Source organism: Macaca mulatta, chromosome 14 (genome assembly GCF_049350105.2).
Source record: "Macaca mulatta isolate MMU2019108-1 chromosome 14, T2T-MMU8v2.0, whole genome shotgun sequence".
NCBI classification, from domain to species: domain Eukaryota; kingdom Metazoa; phylum Chordata; class Mammalia; order Primates; family Cercopithecidae; genus Macaca; species Macaca mulatta.
The window spans coordinates 42,614,204-42,637,724 of NC_133419.1; the positions used below are offsets into that span (position 1 = coordinate 42,614,204).

Consider the following 23,521-nt stretch of genomic DNA (forward strand, 5'->3'; position numbering starts at 1 on the left):
AAGCCATTCTGAGGTGGATACCACAGAAGCAGAATCTGTTTTTGGACAGATAGAACAATAAAAGGGTAGTTCTTTGCTTGGTTTGCTTTGGATTTTAACCAAAACTCCCCATAGAAAACTAAGTCCTTTAAAAGGATTTATCCAAGAAGTATGCCTTGCATTTATTATATCCTTTCATGTTCAGAAATTCAGAAACAATTTCAGATAACTACATATTACTCACAGTCCATATCATCATGTAGGTAATTCCTGAATATGCTAATATGCTGACATCTTCCAGAATTATAATGCCAGTTCTCCCAAAAAAAGCACAGCTATCTATGCTTACAGTTTTTGCCCTATACTTCCTTATAGACTTACAATCCTGAAGAGAGAGACAAGGAAGAGGACACTAGAAAAAAAACTTTTCAATGAAAGTGGCATATATCTAGGACTTTGAATGGCAAGCAGCTTAGAGCAAAAAACCAAGTGCTGAAGATATAGTTTAAAAAAAAAAAAGGTGAAAACATGCTTAGCAAAGAGTCCCCCACAAAACTTGTAGTCTGCATAAATTGTCAAGGCACAGCTGTGGAGGTGACCGGGGCATTTCCTGATTCCCAAGACATCAGCAAAGTCCTTTAATCAACACATACATTATTCTGTTCTGTATGTAATATTGTTCTTGAATATTAAGCAGCCAGCGATTCAGTGCCATCTGGCACTTCCTGGTTAAGCACAGCTCTGATACAGTAAGAATGTGTCAAGAGTCCAGAAAAGCACTTTCCAAGGAGGATAATGCAACAGTGAATTAGACGGGCTAGGCAGGAGTGGGAGAAAAGAGACACTCTTCCTTCACCCAGGATGAATGGAAAAAGAGGAGGTGGTAGGGCATCAAATGCTTTGTGCCACTGACCCTCTTCTTCCATGCAGACTATAAAGATGCACTTTCTGAGTGCTATGGGGGGATTTTTGTTTCTGTTTTTTACCCCTCAGCAATGATGTAAAGTGTGGCAGAGTACATCGGGCTTAGATGACAAAACATCCACGACTCACACAGACCAAACAAGTTGTTCTTGGCCTTCAGAATCTCTAGATTTGGAATATGTCGAGTGTGATGGAGGAACACTGGAATTTTTGCTATTCTTTTTCCTCTTTTTGTCCTCTAAGACTGAAGACGTCCTTGCAATTTAACCACAGGATTTTGCCTGTGTCAGGGTTACTGGAACCTTCTGTAGCCATGCCAGAAGATGCAAAATGGTCTTCAAATGAATCTAAACCATGACCTCAGATCTTATAGTTGAAAGCAACAATGAGTTGGGGAAAACAGGTAGAAAGAGAGACAGGAGAAATGTCTCAGAAATGAAAGTGAATGCCTCTACATAGGAATAGAAGACAGAAGATACACAGAGGATTTAGGCTACTTATTAGAGCATATTTATAGGACTGGGTTTGATTCTGAGGCTCATATTGGAGGAAGGATATAGTCAACTTGGAGCATATACAATAAATGTGCATAGGATGGTGAAAAACCTATGAAACCTTGCTTGTGGGGAAAGGCTGAGTAAGCAGCTACCATTTACATTGTGAGCAATGACTATTATATACCAGGCTCTTAATGTATAATCACTTGGAAGGCAGTTATTTCTATATCCATTCTATAGATAAGGAAATTTAGAGTTACAGAGGATTCATGCCTTGCCAAACAAAACCATCTGTAGCAGACCTGGGGAGGTTGGTATATGGTAAGGAATATGAACTATCTGACCTAGAAAGTACCTTGAAATTTAGTTAACTTTACTAGTAACTTACTATTATCAATCCAAAGCTTTCCTTCTTATCATTGAAGACAAGGAACCCTTAAATGATATCATTACTTTCCCAAGATAGTTTATAACAGAAAATACAAACACAGATCAGTTGAGTCTTGACTTCATGAGTACTCAAACACTGCTTCCCAATTTACAGATTCAACACTATTCCTATCAAACTACCAATCATTTTTCAGACATAGAAAAAGCTAAAATTCATATGAAACCAAAATGAGTCCAAATAGCCAAAGCAATCCTAAGCAAAAAGAACAAGGCCAGAGGCACTGTATTACCCAACTTCAAACTATACTATAAGGCTACAGTAACCAAAACAGCATGGTCCAAGTATAGAAACAGAAATACAGACCAATGGAACAGAAGAGAGAATGCAGAAATAAAGCCACACACCCACAATCAACTGATCTTTGACAAACTTGACAAAAATAAGCAATGGGGAAAAGACGCTAATTCAATAAATGATGCTGGAACGGCTGGCTAAGCATATGCAGAAGCATATGCAAAACTGGACTCCTTCCTTACACATGTACAAAAAATAATCCAAGGTGGATTAAAGACTTAAATATGTCTCAAACTGTAAAAATCCTACAAGAAAACCTAGGAAATATCCTTCTTGATATGGGGATTGGAGTAAAAACTCACAAAGGGCAAATAAAGAATTTCCACTCCTCCCACAGGCGTGCTAACTCAAAAAAAGTAAGTAAGTGGGATCCTTAAAGGGCCAGAGAGAGGCTCTATGCAGGTGTACAAACTGTTTCAAAAGTCACTGGAAAACTCAGCCTGTGGGAGTAACAGGAACAAAAAGCACATGGCAAGTCATAAGGAGCCTTTGCAAAGAAATTATGGCTAAGTCCTCAAGAGCACTGCAATAAAAACAAAAATTGATAAGTGGGACCAAATTAAACTAAAGAGTTTCTACAAAGGAAGAGAAACTATCAAGGAAGTAAACAGACATGTTACAGAATGGGAGAAAACATTCACAAGCTGTATCTCTGATAAAAGTGTGATATCCGGAATCTATAAAGAGCTTAAAGAATTCAACAGGCAAAAACCAAATAGCCCCATTAAAAAGTGGACAAAAGACACGAACAGAACCTCTCAAAAGAAGACAAACAAGTGGCTAACAAACATGAAAAAATGCTCATCACTAGTCAAAAGAGAAATGCAAATCAAAACCACAATGAGATGCCATCTTGTACCAGTCAGAATGGCTTTGTTATGTCAAAAAGAAAAGGATGTTGGCAAGGTTGCAGAGAAAGGGGGACATTTACACAATGTTATTGGGGTATGTAAATTAGTCCAGCTCTGTGAAGACCAGTTTGGAGATTTCTCAATGCACAAAGAGTGGAACCACTATTTGACCCAGCAATCTCATGACTGGGTATGTACCTAAAGGAAAATAATCATTCTACCAAAGGAACACATGCATGTGTATGTTCATTGCAGCAGTATTCACAAGAGCAAAGACATGGAATCAACCTAGGTGGCTATTAGTTGTAGATTGGATAAAGAAAATATGGTACATATATACCATGGTATATACACACTATACAGCCAAAAAAAAAAAAAGAACAAAATCACATTATTATGGTTATTATTATTTGCAGCTACATGGATGCAGCTGGAGGCCATTACCCTAAATGAACTAACATGGGAACAGAAAACAACGTACTGTATGTTCTCACTTATTAGGGAGAGCTAAACATTGGGTACATGTGGACATAAAGATGAGAACAATAGACACTGGGGACTACTACAGGGGAGAAGGATGTGGGAGCAAGAGCTGAAAAACTCCCTGTTGGATACTATGCTTACTACCTGGATGATGGGTTCAAGTCATACCCCAACCTCAGCACTGGGCAATATAGCTTTGTAACAAACCTGCACATACAGTCTCTGATTCTAAAATAAAAGTTGAAAAAGAAAGACAAAACACAGTGCTTTCCATTTGACTCACAGCTAAGGAACCCCTTAACTTTTTCTTTTAAACTTCCGGTTTTGAAAGAAAAAGAATGATAATGATGCTACTGCTGCTTCTACTGCTGATGATAACTCTCCATCATTAAGAGGCTAGGCTACTATGTGCTAGTTATGAGCTGGGTGTTCTCTCCAACTCTCACAACAAATCTGTCTAATTAATATTATTAATCCCTTTTATGTAGATGAGGGAATTCATTCCCACAATCATTGCATAACTTATTCAAAGTGACAAAACAGTCAGGACCAGGGTTCCACCTTACAATTCCTTCCAAAATCTGCATTATTTTTCACATACCATGCTGAAAGACTTTATCAGCAGATGTTATTCATTAATAAATAACTTGGTCCCCATTTTAATTAAGAAAAAAATATATGAAATGCAGAATATCAACTGATTAGTAGAAAGAAGCAATTTTTATATTAATTTGGCCTAAAGTATGTTATTTGGTGAGTCAATGCAACCTAGCTATTGGTAAAGGTTCAAGTTCCATTGTCCTTTCTGAAACACTGAAATTAACCTATGAATCCCAATTTTTATAAGCACAAGACCCAGGGATCTAGACGGTCCTAGAGGGGAACTGCTTTGTTACATTACAGTATTATAAAAAAACAATTCCTGCTAATATTATATTTTTTGGACCATATAATATATTACACTGGGGTCAATAATAGACCTCAGGGAGTTTACCCACATATCTTTAGCTCAAAACACAGACTAACAATTACGATTTTCTTTCAATCAAGGTTCCCAATGAAAATCTATATGTTGTTAAAGGGGTTACTAATCTCTTCCTACAGAAAGAAAGGCACCATAACCATGCAAGAGGTCATGAGCACTGAACTTTTTTCTCTCAGAGAGAAAAAATTACAAAACAGAAATGATAGATGGTGCTTGCTAGAAATTTTAATTAAACCTGTGAGTGAAAACATCTAAATCAGGCTGAGTGGCAGCTGCACTCATACATGACCTGCTTCAGCAGCAGAGGCGGGAACATGTCAGGATATAGATATTCTGTGAGAAAAGCCATAATACCCTTGAGTTTCATTTAATCTAACTCTCTACGTGGCCTAGTTCTGAAGGGCCTTCTAGGAGATCGCCCCGCACCTCCCGCCCCCACCTCAGTGAATAGCTCGGAATACAAAGAAATCTCCTCTTGGTTGCTAAGTGACAGTACAGTGTGGACCACAGGATGTCTGTAGTGTGTGTGGGCTGTCCCTTGTTTACCAAAGGACAGCAGACTCTGCCATTCTGCAACTTCCAGTTTTGCTGCAGTAATTAAGCAAGACTCTATATGCAATTTCGCTAAGAGCTATGATTAAGAATACTAGCTATCCATAAAAATATCATAATGCATGCTCCCTTTCTATATTGCCTACTTTACCAGAAAGACACTTAGGTGATCCATCTTTTTTCATCCATAGCTTTACATGTCAGGCTTTGACATGCCCTTGGGAACAGGATGAAGAACTTGGACTTAACATAGGACGAACATGGTTCAGTCTTGACTCTATCACTTATAAGTTGTCTGTCTCTACTCTGATCTGCTTTTTTCTCAGGTTCTCACCTCTTAATCTGTCTAGTTTTGGGGGATGTTATGAGGTCAAATGCCCTAATTCAGAATGCTCTGCTTTGTAAATGGTCAAGATGCTGTGATTATCTTTTTAAAATTTCTGAACCACATTTACTTTGTCATACTTTTTGAAATTTACAGACATAGAAGGCTGATTGAATTTAATCCTGAATCCAAGTTAGAATTAAGCTATTTCCAAGTCAATACATTCATCAGAAAAACATGCAATTCCTAGGCCGGGCGCAGTGGCTCACGCCTGTAATCCCAGCACTTTGGGAGGCCGAGACGGGCTGATCACAAGGTCAGGAGTTCAAGACCATCCTAACTAACATGGTGAAACCCCGTCTCTACTAAAAATACAAAAAAATTAGCCGGGCGAGGTGGCGGGCTTCTGTAGTCCCAGCTACTCGGGAGGCTGAGGCAGGAGAATGGCGTGAACCCGGGAGGTGGAGCTTGCGGTGAGCCGAGATCGCGCCACTGCACTCCAGCCTGGGTGACAGAGCCAGACTCCACCTCAAAAAAAAAAAAAAAAAAAAAAAAAAAAAAAAAAAAAAAAAAAAAAAAGAAAAACATGCAATTCCTTATAAAAGCCATCTTTTTCTCCATCTTTTTGCCTGAGACACAGAACCACCTTGGACCATATGTGTCTGAGACCTACCACCAGTGATGGCAGAGTATTGAGCTTGAGTAACTGAGTCTGTGGGGACTTCGAGTCATCTAACCACCTGGAATTTTATGATGAAGAAACAATCTTTTATCTTCTTTAAGTAACTGCTGCTTGATTGTTTTCTGTTACTGTTGTTTAAGTAACTACTGCTTGATTGTTTCTGTAAGATTGTTTCTGTAAGACAATCTTACAATCTTTTTTTGAGACAGAGTCTTGCTGTGTTGCCCAGACAGAGAGACAGTGGTAGGTCTCAGTCACATATGATCCAAGGTGGTTCCGCTCTGTTGCCCAGGCTGGAGTGCAGTGGCACAATTTTGGCTCACTGCAGTTTCTGCCTCCCGGGTTCAAGCAATTCTCCTGCCTCAGACTTCTGAATAGGTGGGACTACAAGCGTGCGCCACCACGTCCAGTTAATTTTTGTATTTTTAGTAGAGACAGGGTTTCTCCATGTTGGCCAGGATGGTCTCAATCTCCTGACCTCGTGATCTGCCCGCCTCAGCCTCCTAAAGTGCTGGGATTACAGGCGTGAGCCATGTCCGGCCCTCACAGCCAATCTTAACCCTAGCTAGTGAAATTACTTTTCTACTTTTCAGAGTTCCCTGACTTCCCAAAATCCTGTATTATGTCTAAACAGTACCTGTTTGTTTTAGCTCAATTCATTTGACAAATAATTATTAAGCAACTCATATATACCACGCAATGTACTAGAAAGTACACTGCACTGGGAAGAGAGTAACAATCAACCCCAAGTCAACCCTTAAGGTCAAAAGCAGTAAAGAATGGAAGAAAACACAGCAAAGATTATGGCATCATGAATGTCATGAAAGAAAATTACAGGGTAGTTGGGATCATTATCCCCAACAGGGAGACCTAATCTAACAGTGGCCTAATTTTGGGAGGAAGGTTGGTTAGTTGTAGGACAGGACATTGGGAGTAACCACTAAAAAGAATTGAAATGAGATGTTAGACAATGGATAGAGAAGGGAGGTACATCCCAGAAAGAGTTACTGTAATTCTTTTTTTTGTTGTTTTTTGAGACGGAGTTTCGCTCTTTGTTGCCCAGGCTGGAGTGCAGTGGCACGATATTGGCTTACAGCAACCTCTGCCTCCCGGGTTCAAGCAATTTTCCTGTCTCAGCCTCCCGAGTAGCTGGGATTACAGGCCCATGCCACCACACCTGGCTAATTTATATATTTTTAGTAGAGACAGGGTTTCACCATGTTGGCCAGACTGGTCTGGATCTCCTGACCTCAAGTGATGTGCTCACCTCAGTCTCCCAAAGTGCTGGGATTACAGGAATGAGCCACCATGCCCAGCTGAGGTATTGTATTTCAAAAGGCCCTTGAACAAGATACAACACACTGTGTTGAAAAAAGAGAAGACCAATATGGCTACAGAACAAACAAGAACTCAGACATAGGTGTAGAGGTGGGCACCATCCCCACATTTTCACTCTATTCTCTATTGTCTCCCCATCATCTCCAAAACTAGGGAGATGGGCACAAAATGAGGGCAATTACTAGGGATCATGAAGAAAAAAATTCCAAGAACCATTTTTCAGAATTTTTTTGTGGGTGGAGAGATAGAATTTAAACCCACACAACAGAATCAAAGTATTCCCTGATTCTATTTTTTTTCCTTTATTTTATCCCCCCCAAAAAAACACTGAAGTGAAAAAAAAAAACCTTAATGGGGTCATTGTTTTGCCCTAGTTTATATAAGAATGAACAGACCAAAATAAAATATGCAAGTCATCCCTCTCAACAGAACACTTCTTGTTCCCCTCTGTTTCCATTCCTTCTCATTTACAAAAATAAATAAATATATTCCTCTTCAACAGAGCTGCCTTCTCAGAATTCTGTTTCCTACATAAAGAAAGAGTAATGCATTTCACAGAACCAATGCACACATACAGTTTCAACATTCTTCATGGCACTTGGAAAAGCCTATTAACAGGATTAAATAAGCCATAGAGGACACTAGAGGGCATGTGACCCTTTTAAATCTGCTATGATTTCTACCCACAGACTAACAATTAAGTATTACATTTGTAAGTGTGCATTTCCTAAAAAGTCTGCTACACTGCTCCTCAAATAAGCCAGCCTTTGCACTTGCTCTTCCTGTTACCTCTGAACTGCTTTTCCTGCTCTTCGCAAGCCTGGCTCCTTCTCATCATTTACATCTCACTTCAAATATCACTTCCTTGGAGAGGCCATCTCTTCAAGCTTTACCCAAAGTAACCCCTACTGAGCCCTATTATTCTACATTGAATCAAATGTTTCCTTTCAACTCAAGGTTTGATCTTATTAGAACTCAAAATTACCTGTATATTTGCTCACTGAGAAAGAATCTGTCTCCACCAGAAAATATACTTAATGGCAGGGACCTTGTCTCATTCATCACTCTATTCCCAGGAGCTAGACAATAATTGATGGAATAGCAGCTGAATGAATAATCAGCCCTCTAAAAATGAGTAGCATTATAATTCGCATCATAGATGAGTCACAGAGACTTGATCAAGGTTATGTAGCAAGTGGACGACAGAATCATTTCACCTCAGAAACTCTTTTAAGCTAGAAAGATTTCAACTAAATTTTTTTCTAGGGGAGGAGTTATTTGTTTTAAGAAATCACTATTTTCAAAATTCTAGTTTCTTCTTCACTTTTTCCCTCTATTCCATTAATAGCCAATCAAGTCTACCCTCAAAATACCACTAATATTGCCTGTCATTTTCCCATTCTACCATTTTTGTGAATGTGCATAGCATATGAACAACTGAAATAGCCTCCTAATTGGCAGAATTGCCTTTGGTTTCTTTCTGCTCCACCTATAATTGTACATACAAATCTCTGTCAGATTAATTGGGTTAAATTTCAATTTACCATGCTATTGCTCAGTATCTCCAATTGTTGTGTAATGCCTTCAGGTTAAAATACCAAAATTTTGACTTTATCAAGGCCCTCCAACAATTGCCCCCAACCTACCTTTCTCACATTATTCCCTGCTGGAATTCTCTACATAATCTCCAGTCAAACTAATTGTGCTCATTGTTCGAAGAGACCTTGAGTTCTTCCTATTCCTCTGCCATGCTTACCCTTTAAAATGGTGCTCTCAAATTAAAATCCCAAATACTTCTCAGGACACTGGTGAACTTATACCTTCTCTTTGAAAGCTTTCCAGATAAATCTATATCATATTGATCCTACTTGTTACAATTCATCAGTGTCTAGAACAATATCCAGCTCATTATAAGTACTCAGCACAATTTTGTTGAATGAATATGTACTCTAAATAATGCTGCTTCATGGAACTTTTCATTTTGTCTTATTTTATTTGTGTAATTAACTCTTGAGTCTTTCTTAAACTGGATCGTCGAGGTCTGAAGCCATGGCTTCTATCCAGTTCCTTATATACAAGAGGTAACACCTGTTGTCTGACAGATTATTCCACATGCATCAACAAAGGGAGCCAAATGACACAGAGTATTGTTCATAAACTTGTACTCTTTAATTTGTTGTATGGCTTAGGATTTAACAACAACTACAGTACACATAAAACAACTAAGTCTACAAATCTTAGAGAGATCACTTGAGATTCACAAGTAAGCCTCTCCTTTTCCTTCAGCTAATGTTTTCCATATAGGAAGTTTTCGTGCATTGTGAAAGCAAATTATCAATCTGAGCCACCTCTTCTTGGAATACTAGCTGCACTCTCTTTTAACTTTTCTGATCCTCATAAAATGGTAATTCAATGGTTATGACATGCCAACGACAGAAGATGCCAAGCTGAGAGGCCAATTTAGAAACTAATATATAACACTGCCCACACACTTCAGGTCAGCATACACAAAAGATACACTAACCAATGTTACATTTTCTTGGGGCTAAGTGAATCTCATCATTTAATAAATGCCATGGAAATTCAGAGGGAAGTATGAATTAAAGAAGCCTGGAACTTTTGAGAAAGATATTATCTGAAATTCTCTTCAACAATAGCACAACAATTATTGAGTCCAGGTACATGTCAGCATGTTCTATATGATTCCCACCTCCTATAAACGTGTGATATATAACTTAATTTTCATAGCTTTATATATAATTTTAAGAGAATGGTAAATAGATGATAAATAGATGATATTGACAACTTGCTCTTTAATCACTTGGACACTGATTTAACCCAATCACAAAAAAAGTCTTGCACAATCACTTTGGCGAAAGCTGTCACAACTACTTCCTTCCATATTATCCTGTTCTATTTTCTTTATTATTAGTAGATAAGATGAACTTCCTTATTTAATGATCTATGTTAGGGGTCAGCAAACTATATGGCTTATAGAACAAACCTGGCCCATACTCTATTTTTGTAAGTACAGTGTTATTGGAACACAGACACGCAAATTCATTGCTAAAACAATAGAGGTAAGTAGTTGTAACAGAAACCATACACCCCACAAAGCCTAAAATAGTTATATCTGGCCCCCTTGGTCTATGTATTTATTTCTGTCTTCCCACTCCCAGAACATAAAAACAAGACTGTTTTGTTCACTGCTCAATTCACGACACCAGTTCCAGGCACATAGTAGGTAATTACTCTCTGCTACTGACAATCAACAGGCATAATAGGAGGTAAATAAATTGTGTTAACATGTACCCAAAGTTCTTAACTCAGCCGTACATCTGAAATCAATGCTTTCTGGGTATATTTGCAATGAACTCACATAAAGAAATTTGTAAATGGCCAAAGAATGCTCCAGAAAGGATCTTGGCCCAAGGAACAGTTTTAATATAATGTCTTGGTCTCTATGAAAGGTTTACTGTGGGCAGAGCCCTATATTTTTTATAGTTCTTCTATGCTAAATGAGGCATGTACTAAATCATGAGGCAGACCTAGAACTGAGAATCTGAATAACATCTGGAGAATAAGAGCTTAGGGTAACAAATTTCTAAAAACTTGCTGTTAGGAGCACCAGTCTATGCTTTTTATTAATTTATTTGACTCTTGTCAGTTGATATTACCTGTTTTTTAAAATAACAATAAAAAAGAAACTCACTACAGCGGTAAAATGTTAAAATACTATTTCCCATCACTCTCTTTTAGTTTCTGTGAGTAGCCCCCAATTTTATTCTACATAAAATTCTCACCGAAGAAACCACACATTAACAAGCAGAAATTCTAATATTTTGAAACCCAGTCAATTCCTCTATGCCAGGCATATGTATCAGAATAAGCCAAAATCAACGTGTTGCTTTTCTGTTATTGTTTGCAAGACAAAGATGAACTTAACGGTGTTTCCATTTTAAATAACCAAAACACCAAGATAGAAAGCCTCACCCAGCAGATAATAATATACATATCTGGAATTTCATGAGATAGGTTCCCAGACTGAGCTGCCACTCTCTTGACCTACACATTCTCCAAGCCAAAACGGTGGGATGCTATTCCTCCAACTTTATACCATTTCAATTCATTATCTGCATTACAGCCTGCATGATTTAAAATGCAGTATACTCATGTTTCTCCTTGTCTAAAAATTATTTAGAATTTCCTTATTGACTTTAGGAGAAAGCCAAAGCTTTCATCATACAGGTAGCTCTCCATGAGCTGGCTCTGTGTGTCTGCCTGGCATCATGTCTCCCTTGCTACACCAGCCCCTCACTGCCCACTCCTCCTCTTGTTCTCAAGGCTGCACTTCTACAGTTCTGATGAGGTCTCACTCTTTCTCTTCCCTTCATTCCTCCTCTGTTACTTCTGGGCCTTTTTGTATGCTGTTTCCTTTCTTTCTGATTCTGATTGAAACACTTTCACTTTTACTTTGTTTAGCCAACATGTGCTTATTCTTTGAGTCTCATCTCAGACGTTACTTTCTGCAAATACCCTTTCTTGACTCTTGACGTCCACATTAACAGCAAACGAAATGTATTGCATGAAAGATTCATGAAAGGAAAATCTCTACCTTAAGTTTGATGTTAAATTGGTATCTCCTCAAACAGAATCTCAGTTCTTAAAGTCAACATACCAAATACTGCCTTTAGTACTTGCCCATGCAATTCAGTTTGGGTCTCCCAATATTCAAGCGCTTTGCTACCAAAAAAATCTAGGAGTTGTTACTTTAAGAAAATGCCTTGTTTAAAACATCATACTAACTACATTTCCATGAAACATATGTCTTGTTTTGAAAGCCTTCACTTTAAGAAAATCAGAAAGAGATCATGTTTGAAGATAAGTCATTTGTAGTAGCTCTAACACCTAGTAATTTGAGATAGTTCTGGGTTATTTTAGAGAAATACTTGTAACAGTAAATAAATTTGGAGATCATTGAACATAAAATTGCACAAAAGGCTGGGCGCAGTGGCTCATGCCTGTAATCCCTGGACTTTGGGAGGCTGAAGAGGGCCAATCACCTGAGGTCAGGAGATCAAGACCAGCCTGACCAATACGGTGAAACCCCATCTCTACTAAAAATACAAAAATTATCCGGGTGTGGTGGCACGCTCCTGTAATCCCAGCTACTTGGGAGGCTGAGACAGAATTGCTTGAACCCAGGAGGCAGATATTGCAGTGAGCTGAGATTGCACCGTTGCACTCCAGTCTGGGCAACAAGAGCAACACTCCATTTCAAAATAAAATAAAATAAAAGTGCACATAAAATAAAAATGGAGCTCTTATGTATTTGAGAATGTCTAGGAAGCACATGCCAGTTGGGAAGCACATTACATACATCAGTGCCTCCCTCACTAGCCTCTGGTTATGTGAAAATTGCTGGAATCTAAATGCTTAAAATGGTCTTTGCCACTTTTTTTAATAACCTGCTGTGGAAGGGGGGTCAGGAAGGAGATCATGTTGAAATGATGATCAAGTGAAAGAAACTGATCTGAGAAATGCAAACAAAAACAAGTAGAAAGGGCAATCTTGCTTCAGAGAGAAAATATTTCATAGCAAATAAGCCCCAAGGAGAGTGCCAATTCCAGCCGTGTACAGATTTGGCAAGACTTGATGGTGTTCTAAAGAGAAGAGATTAAGATTGAGGTGTGACATTGGACATAAAGAGCAAAGATGACTGGAGCATAAGTTCCATCCTTGGAAAAGTGCTTGAAATTAGGCAGGGAAAACTGGGCCCAGATGTGGGTAATGAGACTCAGGAATGAAGATATCTTGGCAAGCCTCCTTACCAAAAGTCAGAAGGGCCAGAGGACAGAGGTTATTCTGGGGAATACTGGGAAAATGAACCGCGACCACAGACAGAAGGCTGCAGCCTCTAGGAGGAGGAAGAACTAAGAAGTTGGCACTATGTAGCCTCTGCTGGCCTCCAGGTGTTTCAGCCCTAGGTGCCAAGGTATGAGAAAGCCTGAACCTCTTAGCATTCTCCTGGAACTTCCTGAGTTCAAGAGTAGAAGGAGAGATGACCCTGGAAGGGGTTATACACACTAAAGCTCCCTCTCTTTATTCTAGGACTGAAAAAGAGCCCACTGGTGTAGCTCAGCTCCAAATTATTTCTTTGGGCATTGCAGAGTGTGAGAAATGTAGGAAGCATGCTTTGCTCTTGATTTTATTGCATTTAAACTTTAAGTAGGATAATGCCAATGCTGTCATTCGATACCTGCATTTAGAAAGAAAAACAAATCAAAATGGGGATGCTACTGCCAAAACTTAGCAAATTATCCTCCCTCCTTATACTCATCTCTGGGAAAAGATGGAAGGCAGAGGAAAGGAAAGAAGAGAACTCTGCATGATTTCTAGCCCCTCCAAATGGAGACCTGAACTTCCTTCAAAAAACTATCATGCAAACTCCATTACAAACCTCCAGAATAAAATCCATGATGCCTACAGAAATCATACTAACTTTAGCGATATTTTTTTGAAATTTATTCTAAAATAAGAATTATTCCTAGGGTTTTTAGAAAATACCACCTCGTCTATATAGTCCAATACACACACCCCTTTAAAAGATACTGATGAAAAGTAAAAAACAAAAAACAATAATTTTATAAGACACAAGGAGAACAGCAGCAATTTCAGTAGTGAAAATAACAGAGGTACTCATATTATTTGAAGAAAACCTGTCAGCCAACATCTTCCTCTTGAACCAAGTGACACCTGAATAGTGAAAGGGGGAAACTTAACACCAGCCAGCAAGAGGGGTTCAATCGACTTTGGTGACGAATGGGGGTCAGGGCTGTCATGGTCAGATTAGCTCCACAGACTTAGGTTTCATGTTCATTTACAAGTAACTTGCTTCATAAGTCTATACAATGCCTTTCAACAGCTCCAAGAAAAGTCATGTCTGGTGTTTCTGTCACACAACTGAGTTATACTTGTATCTTGTACGACACATTTGCAGGTCTGTTGAAGGAATTTTAGAAGTAGATTTTCAGAAACTCACATCTGGTCTTTGTCAATTATTAATGGGGATAAGAAATTAAATTATATTGAACTGTCAAAATAATTAGTGGTATATGACCAATATTTACATTATTAAGCATTATCTTTACAAGGAAACAGAACCTACAAAGAAATCACATCCTCAAGATTTCTCACAGTTCTTTCAAATAGCACACCCTCATGTATGTGATGAATGAATGACAAAATAAATGATGGACAAGGAAATACATTTAACCGTGCTCTTTTAGAAATCTAAACATTCTCATAATGTAGTTTCAAGATACATTCATCTAGTTTGAAGTAGAATTTATAATACAGGGTTTCTCTTATAACTATTATAACAGACAAGACTTTCTCAAGTAAGCTGTGCTTCCTAGATATAATCATTAATATTTAAAAACTAAAAATGAGCCAGTTTTCCTGCATGCAATGCAACTTCAGTACATCAAAATCAAGTCCCATTCCATTTCCATCCTCTCTAACTTTCATCATACTGAAGTGTTAAAACATGACTGATACATCTGGAAGTTTGGTATGGTGTCAGGAGCAAAAATGTGGTAGAGGTCCATGAGGTTCCTTTTGCATTAAACTACAAATAGGAGTAGAAATGAGACATTCTGAAATTATATAGTGTTTCATTTTTTATTCTATAAGTGTATTGTTTCAAACATTTGAAAGCAAAGACCAAGATGATATTGCATACAGAAGCTAAAACCCAGGTTTATACAGACAATTTTTAACAGTAAGCTCAACATTCCTGGAGCACAAGAATTTTACTAAGAAAATGACAAATATTATATTACCAGGTTACTGTCTTCTAACCGCCCACAATAAATCTGAGATTGCCATTTTTAAAAAGTATCATGGTAAAAACAAAAGAAGAAACAGTGTTTTAGTACCTCATGAAAAAAAGGTAAAATATGAACTTTTGAGTGCCCAACTTCCCTCATTTGACTAAAGGCCAAGGCACCACAGTGAAAGCAAAGTGGAGATTTGCCCATTAATTATCTAAGTAATTACCTTAAATGTCTGCTTTGCTTTGGCTGTGGAGATATAGTCACAACCATGAAGACCCTACTGAAACAAGAAGATATTAAGTTCATAAAATGCTCTCCGTCTTCAATGAAGAAAGGTACATGAACGCCACCTAAAAATGCAAACTATGATCTTTTGTGACAAGACTAAAGAAAAGCTTTTTGAACGACAATGAGAATAACTATTTCTATATTTTTCATATCTTATAGTGAAGTTTCATTGCATAGTAATCCATATTAAACGATATGTGAGACATATATACTCTGAGAATCACCAGTTACATTGGTAGTTGGCAGTTTGAAATACATATGTTAGAATTATCTCTCTTCTGGGGTTTTAGTCTCCTGTTCCAAAATAAAAGATACCTGTAAGGAAATATTCTTTTTTTAAGATGACAGATATCAAGTCTGTGTCTCAATTCTACAAGAGAAACATATCAGACTCTAGAGAATGTCTAATAAAGTCCTAGAGAAAATTGTTAAGTAAATGAAATGTTTAATTTCAGTGCAAAACTTTCTACTTTGGGGAAATATCCTACTATATTGTTCTGAGTTCCCTCTCACCTCATTCGTGTTGGCCCCTTGCTTCCTGTCTAGGCCCTACCACTGTATCATGAAAGTAATGAACCTACCATTGCTATTTATTTATTTATTTATTTATTTAAACTTCAGTTAAGTTCCAGGGTAGCTGTGTAGAAAGTGCAGGTTTGTTACATAGGTATACATGTGTCATGGTATTTTGCTGCACCTCTCAAGCTGTCACCTAGGTTTTAAGCCCTGTATGCATTAGCTACTTGTTCTGATGCTCTTCCTCACCTCACCTCCCCTACTCCCACAGGCCCCAGTATGTGTTGTTCCCCTGCCCTTGTCTATATGTTCTCATTGTTCAACTCCTACTTATGAGTGAGAACATACGGTGTTTGGTTTTCTGTTCCTGTGTTAGTTTGCTGAGGAAGATGGCTTCCAGTTTCATCCATGTTCCTGCAAAGGATATAACCTCATTCCTTTTTATGGCTGCATAATATTCCATGCCTACAATTTGTTTCAATGGCAAAAACTGCAATTACTTTTGCACCAACCTAATATTTACCCTCAGAAAGTTATATGACACAGGAGGCACTCTTTTCTACTCTACCGCTTTCTTTTGCTGTAATTAAAAATGTAATTTAGGTAGCATCTTAAGCTCACAATTAGAGAGATTAACTCAAAATTAGAGATTCCAAACTCACAAGGAGACAGTTTATCTGAAAGGTAATTTGTTGAAAGGCTTTCAATAGGAATCAAAGGATATGTTTCAGATTTTCTGACTAAGCATCAGGATGACAAAGTTAAGTCATCTTTGGGAAAACTGTTTCCCCTCCCATGATTACATAGTATTATGGCTGTAATTTTTAAAATTTACTATTTCAGGCTACTTTCCCTTTTGTCTTCAGAATATTTCATCTTCACTTTTCCTCTAGTTAATATATGTAGGCATGTTATCTATCAGATCTACGAATGCTGTACATGAGGGAAGAGACTGTTCATGTCGCTGTTGCCAAGCTGTCAATTAAATTTCAGGTTCATCTGGAATTCTTTCAGTACTTATTGGTGGATTTATTTTTGTTACAAGATTTTGGGGGAAAAACAGGAGATAAATAAGATCTTCAAGGCTGGACATGTTATTCCTTGCTGTGCTCCTTAGAATGCATGCCCCTACCTGCTTGTCATGTTGGCTGTAGGTTGTTAGAGAAATAGTAGGAGGTATGAAGGTGTTTTGTAAACATCAACATGGGAGAGGAGTTTTGTGATACGTATCTTGTGGTTCAAAGTGCCTCCCTGGGCAATGCTAAAGCCCACCTTAGGTTAAGTCCTACCAGGTGGACAGGCAATGTGATGTGAATAAAATTGTGTGCCATATGAGTTTCCATACTTTTTCTATTAACCCTGGACCTCATTAGGAACATAAAGAGTTCCTTAAGATCTTAGCATGATTACCAAAATAGAGTCCGGGACTGAGTAACATTAGCATGCATAACACATTGGTAGATGATGACAAATTAATGTGTTACTTTGTCTGCATGTTACAGTTCTGGAATGAAATTCTTAGAGACCTTATGCCTAATGCAAAAGTTAGAAGACAAATTTGAAATAAGACCTGCCCTTTATCTGCCTTTAAATGAGATCTTAGGAAGACTATTCAATCGTCTCTGCATTCCCCTATAGCCTATGAAGCTAGATTTTAGGAAAAATATGATAAATGAACTATGTTGAGAGTAAAAGTTAGAGACTGGGAACCAAGGTATCAGTTTCTGAGAAAGGGAACTAATAAAACGTTGGATAGGTTGGTTTAGCAACAACAACAAAAGGTCAGGAAGCCCATTACAAGGTGAAGTCTCAAATAATTTGTTCCCATGGAGTTTGTAGTCCCTTAAAACTTGCTAGAGAGAAGTCAGTTTTCCATAATTGGCAAGAGTGTTTGAAGGGCAAGGTGTGAGTGTGGGGCTGGGAGATTAGAAGCTGGCATGAAAAGCTGGTGTGTAAAAGAGATAGTGATGTAAAAGAAAGCTACAATTGGGAGATGAATAACACCTTGATGTAGTGATTTCTTATTGCTGGTGTTTGTTTAAAGAAAGAGACAAAATGCCATTAAATAACTTGCCAGGGTTTTTGTTGTCATTTTGCTTTGTTGTTGTTTTAATAATATCTGGAATTTCTTTATAAAGAAAATTGAATAATATATCTTTAGGACAATATGTAACCCAAATTTTCACACACTGCTCCTCCCAAAACCTACCTAAAGAGCTCCTTAAGATCTTATTCTGCTTCTAACAAGATGGCAGACTATATCATGAAACACTGTACACTGAGCCTTCAAATGAAAATGTTAATACACCGTTTCAGTGAACTAAAAGTTGCATGTGAATCAGTAAACCTCTTGCAATGGAAGGACTGGCTGTTTAGATGAAGGAGGTGCCTGCTGGGTCCAGGACCATGATTATGTGTTTTTACTGAGGAGGTGAAATTCAAAATGTCAAGTATTAAAGGGAAATGCAAGGCAAGCTCTAAAATGACCAGTCACGTAGAAACTTAACTCACTAAGTTTATGAAAAAGATAGCACTAAACGAGTCCTAATTTATCATAGTGAATCTTGTAACAGCAGCATTTCCACCACGCTTGACTATGTTCAACAAAAACTCAAAATGGCCACAAGTGCAAAGCATATTTCTTAATGAATCTAGCTACATCCTACTTATGCAACTTGAGCCCACGGGAGAACTATAGACAATTTATATGACAGTTATTTCACAGGTTTTTTTCTTTGGCAACTAGAAGACATCAATTATTCAATAACAAAACGTATTGTGCATAATTATTTCATTTCTTTCCCCTTTGCAAAAAAATCATTCACATATCAGTATAGAACATATAAACCAAGAAATATTCTTGTCAGGATGTCTACAAAAAGATAAAAGAAAAATCTTACAAACATTGCGAGTAGACATTACTGTGTTGTTTACTTTGGAATTTAAGGAAAACAATGCCAAAATCAAAAACACAGGGAGCGACTATTTTCACTTACATAAAGTTTTTTTTAAAAAAGAAAACTTCAGGCTGGGCGCGGTGGCTCACGCCTGTAATCCCAGCACTTTGGGAGGCCGAGGCGGGCGGATCACAAGGTCAGGAGATCGAGACCACAGTGAAACCCCATCTCCACTAAAAATCCAAAAAATTAGCCGGGCGCGGTGGCGGGCATCTGTAGTCCCAGCTACTCGGGAGGCTGAGGCGGGAGAATGGCGTGAACCCGGGAGGCGGAGCTTGCAGTGAGCCGAGATCGCGGCACTGCACTCCAGCCTGGGGGACAGAGCAAGACTCCGTCTCAAAACAAACAAACAAACAAAAAAAACTTCAAAAGGAAATTTTATTGTGTGAAGTTTAAATCATATAAAATTTAGACATAAAATTTTCATACTATAATTAAACCTGGATCAATCACTTACTAACAGGATTACTTTAGGAAAATTACTAAATTTCTGTTAGCTGCAATTTCCTCATCCATAAGTTTTATAAATTAACAATCACACTAATTTTTGTCATAGAGTACTAATGAAGCTAAATTGAGATAATGTATAAAATGAAAGTACTTTACAAACAATATAAAAGATATCTGTACTGCTATCAAGAAACAAGACAAAAACAGTTAAGAAAAAATGTTATGTAAAAATTACTTGACGCTTAATTTTAGGAAACTTGCTTTCAAAGCATTAGTTGCTATGCCAACGTTTTCAGTTTGCACTTGGTCATATATTTAGTTTAGACCCTTTAATAAAAGTAAACAATGATACAAAATGCAAATTCATCTCTACGCTATACCATAGCATGCTCAGAAAATCCTTCCATGCCTAATGAAATTAAGAGGATTTAATCTTGACTGACCAAAGGCCATAAATATAAGTTTATAATTGTAGTAAATTGTAAATATTCCTTAGTTTCTTCATTCCTAGAATAAATTTTTGTTTCTGGAAGACTTTTCAAGTAAAGAAAAGAAAATCAACAACTATACTGAACTATGCTAAACTACTGAACTATTCTTGTTGGGTTTTCTAGTTTATGTTGTTGTTGTTATTGAGGCTGTTTTGTAAGATTCTGTTTCCTGGGTGCTTTTTTTGTTTTGTTTTGTTTCTTTTTTTTTGACTCTAGAATAGGGATTGGCTGTTAAATTCCTTGTTTTGCTAAAGCACAAAGGCAAAGGAATAAGCAAACTAGGAGCCATTCATCGAGTATAGGTAAATTACTAATGGATTGAGCAGTAATACTTACAAAATAACATGCCAAATGTCTATATGGTCTGAAATGGAATGAATAGCATATAGTTAAAACTGTGGGCTCTGACATCAGATACATTAAATTCAAATAAAGGTTTTGACGCTTACTAACTGTGTAATCTTTGACAAGCAATTAACTCTCTAACACTTAATTTCCTTATTGTTACTATTAGGATAACAACAGTGCCTACCTCAAAGAGTTGTGAGAGTTGGAAAAAAAAAAAAAAATCCAAGGAAAGCACTCAGACATCAGATGCACAGAAAGTGTTTGGTTAGTGTTAATTAGTATATGACACAGTTTAGATATTTGTCTCCCACCCATGTCGCATGCTGAAATGTAATCCCCAATGTTGAAGCCGGGACATGGTGGGAGGTGTTTGGGTGATGGGGGCAGATACCTCATGAATGGCTTGGACCATCCCTTTGATGATAAGTGAGTTATCGCTGAGTTCACAGAAGATTTGGTCATTTAAAAGTGTGTAGCACCTCCCCTCCCACTCTCTCATGTTCCTACTTTCACCCTGTGAAGTGCCTGCTCTCTCTTTTTCTTCCACCATGAGTAGAAACTTCCTGAGGCCTCCTGCGAAGCAGATGCTGCTTTCTGTACAACCTGCGGAACCATGAGCCAATTAAATCTATATTCTTTATAATTACTCAGTCTCAGGTCTCTCCCTCTCTCTCTCTCTCTCTCTCTCTCTCTCTCTCTCTCTCTCCTCCTTCCTTCCTTTCTTTCCTTTCTTTCGTCTCTCTCTGTCGCCCAGGCTGGAATGCAGTGGTGCGATCTCGGCTTACTGCAAGCTCTGCCTCCCGGGTTCACTCCATTCTCCTGCCTCAGTCTCCCAAGTAGCTGGGACTATGGGGGCCCACTACCATGCCTGGCTAATTTTTTGTATTTTTAGTAGAGACAGGGTTTCGCAGTGTTAGCCAGGATGGTCTCGATCTCCTGACCTTATCATCTGCCCGCCTCATCCTCCCAAAGTGCTTGGATTACAGGCGTGAGCCACTGCCCCCAGTCAATCTCAGGTATTTCTTTATAGCAATGAAATAATGGCCTAATGCAGTAAATGTATATATAAATATAGGATAAAAAGGTGGATTTTTCCACAACATTTTTAAGTTGGGATTTCAATTTCAGTTGTAGAAAAATCAACCTGAGATCCCTGTTAAAATCAGTTAAAATGCCAAATCATTGGACCAATTCAACTCTCTACTATATTGTTGCTTTTCACTATACACACATGTATTTCTGTATTTTTTTGTGTGTGTATGGAGGTGTGTGTCTATCTGTATAATATATACATACACTATATATATACATATATATACACACACACATCACTAGGTATAAAATACACATATATGGAACAAATTTATCTAAATGGCAGGAAGGCCATAGCAATGTAGAAATCCGAATGCAGATTATAGAAGCTGTGCAGTTTATTCAATGAAGTCATTTGACTTTTCAATGCTTCCTTTAGTTTATATAATTTTGATTTGTGGCCAATGAAAAAGCAATTGTACATTGATTCTAGATACAGCGTTAACGGCAAAAGAAAATTATTCAAACTAAAGTAAGGTGGCATGTGTATTGTACAACTTAAAACCATAGTAAACCTTGCTAACTGAGTTGGAGATGAGTAAGAATGCTTATCAGGGCAAGTGAAAGTAGACACTATTGAAAAATCTACTCATTGCTAAATGGCCAATGGTGGTAAGTTTTTAATGAAGAATAATTTTTGGTTTTGAGCTTCTATTTATTTAATGTTTTTCACATTTAATATGTCAGTGGAAGAAGAAATGAGTTATCTAACTTAATTTAGAATATAGAAAACTGCCCAGATGTATTATTAGGTTGGTGTAAAAGTAATTGTGGTTTTTGCCATTACTTTTAACTATTGTAATAAATACCAAATTTCATTGTCTTTCTTGCTTTTTGAAAAAAATGGATGTAGTTTCAGGGTGCAATTCTTGACAAAGCTTGTTTTGAATTTTTAAGATTTTTTTAAAGGTTTTCAACCTGAAAGGGTAACTCTCAGAAAAAAAAATTACCTGAATTATTTACAGCAATGGTTAGTTACTTAAACTGCATTTATCTAAAACATATGCCTTTCTTAGACACTATAGGTTAAGAGTATTTATCAATATCTGCAAAGTCCTTTGAGATACATTTTACCAAAGTGTCATCAATGGATGATAAAACAAATGAGAGTGTCTTTAGTGAAGCAAAAACATAAAAGAATTAAAAGCTAAAAGCATTTGAACATATTTAAAATACTATTACTTGCATTTCCTGAATTAGTGTTTAGTTTTGAGGCAGTTGGGAAAACTGAGTTTGGAAATATTCATGTATTAATAGCACTCATATTTCTCTTACTATGGCTTAGAGCACTATAAATGTCTGAGGTTTTATATACCTCAGAAGCAAACACACCCATATTTTCCCCCTAGAAACAAATCTAGGCATTAATATAATTTTAAAATTGTATTCATTGTTCTCATACATTGCTAAATTAGATGATCTGTGTGTGTGTGTGTGTGTGTGTGTGTGTGTGTCTGTGTGTGTTTTAAGGAACTGTTGACTTTCAGCTGCTGAGTAATGGCTGCTTCTGCAGCGTTTCCACTAAGGATAAATGGAGGTTTTAACTTCCTTGCTAGTTGTTTAAAACTCCTTTACATTTTCACACAACAGCCCATTTTTCATCACTAGGAAAAATATGAAATTTGAACCATCCTACGTTTTACTTACAGTAAATCAGCATGTGTCATAAGAGCAAAAAGGAACGTAATAGCACTCCCTATCATGGACCTTTCGTTAGAGCAAGTCCCAGAAGACATTGCCAAGTTCAGTTGCTATAGCAACCGAGCTCTGGTGCCTCTCTTGCTTGGTTTGTTTCAGAGAGTTGATTTTTACCACACAGGCATAATCCTGAAGAATTTTTATGCTAAGGAAGAAATTACACAGAGTCAATAACAATGTGTGTGATCTTTCTATGGATTGGTGATGATTTAATTTAAAAGTAGTACAAAGGAGGTTAACGCCATAACATTTCAAATCCCTTTGCTGACTTCCAATTAAATTATTCATTGTCTTTTCTTTAGGCCCCTCAAGTACTCATATTTCTTAACTAGAAAAGTACTCGTAAGCCACTGGAGGGTCAGTATGGAATTTCATATTATTTTACCCAACTGTGAAGTTCTGCTATGAAAATATCTTGAAATAATACCAATATACTTAAAAAAAAAACTACAATTAGCAAGAGAAGACTCAACAAGACTATA

General features: G+C 37.5%; 1 protein-coding gene across 6 annotated transcripts in view; it reads right to left on the reverse strand.

Annotated features, from left to right (window-relative positions):
• GAS2 (growth arrest specific 2) overlaps nucleotides 1-23,521 on the reverse strand; it is a 144,385-nt gene that overhangs the window by 26,626 nt on the left and 94,238 nt on the right. For 2 of the 6 annotated variants that reach the window (XR_013403188.1, XR_013403189.1), the window contains one exon: nucleotides 15,423-15,479. The exons of 2 other annotated variants lie outside the window; for them this stretch is intronic. Coding sequence is in view for 2 of the 4 variants with exons in the window: in XM_028832580.2 (XP_028688413.1) it covers nucleotides 15,423-15,476 (54 nt within the window). In the remaining 2 variants the exon portion in view is untranslated. The remainder of the gene's footprint in view (nucleotides 1-15,422; nucleotides 15,480-23,521) is intronic. 2 more of the 6 variants (XM_028832580.2, XM_077960496.1) reach the window with 1 other exon arrangement.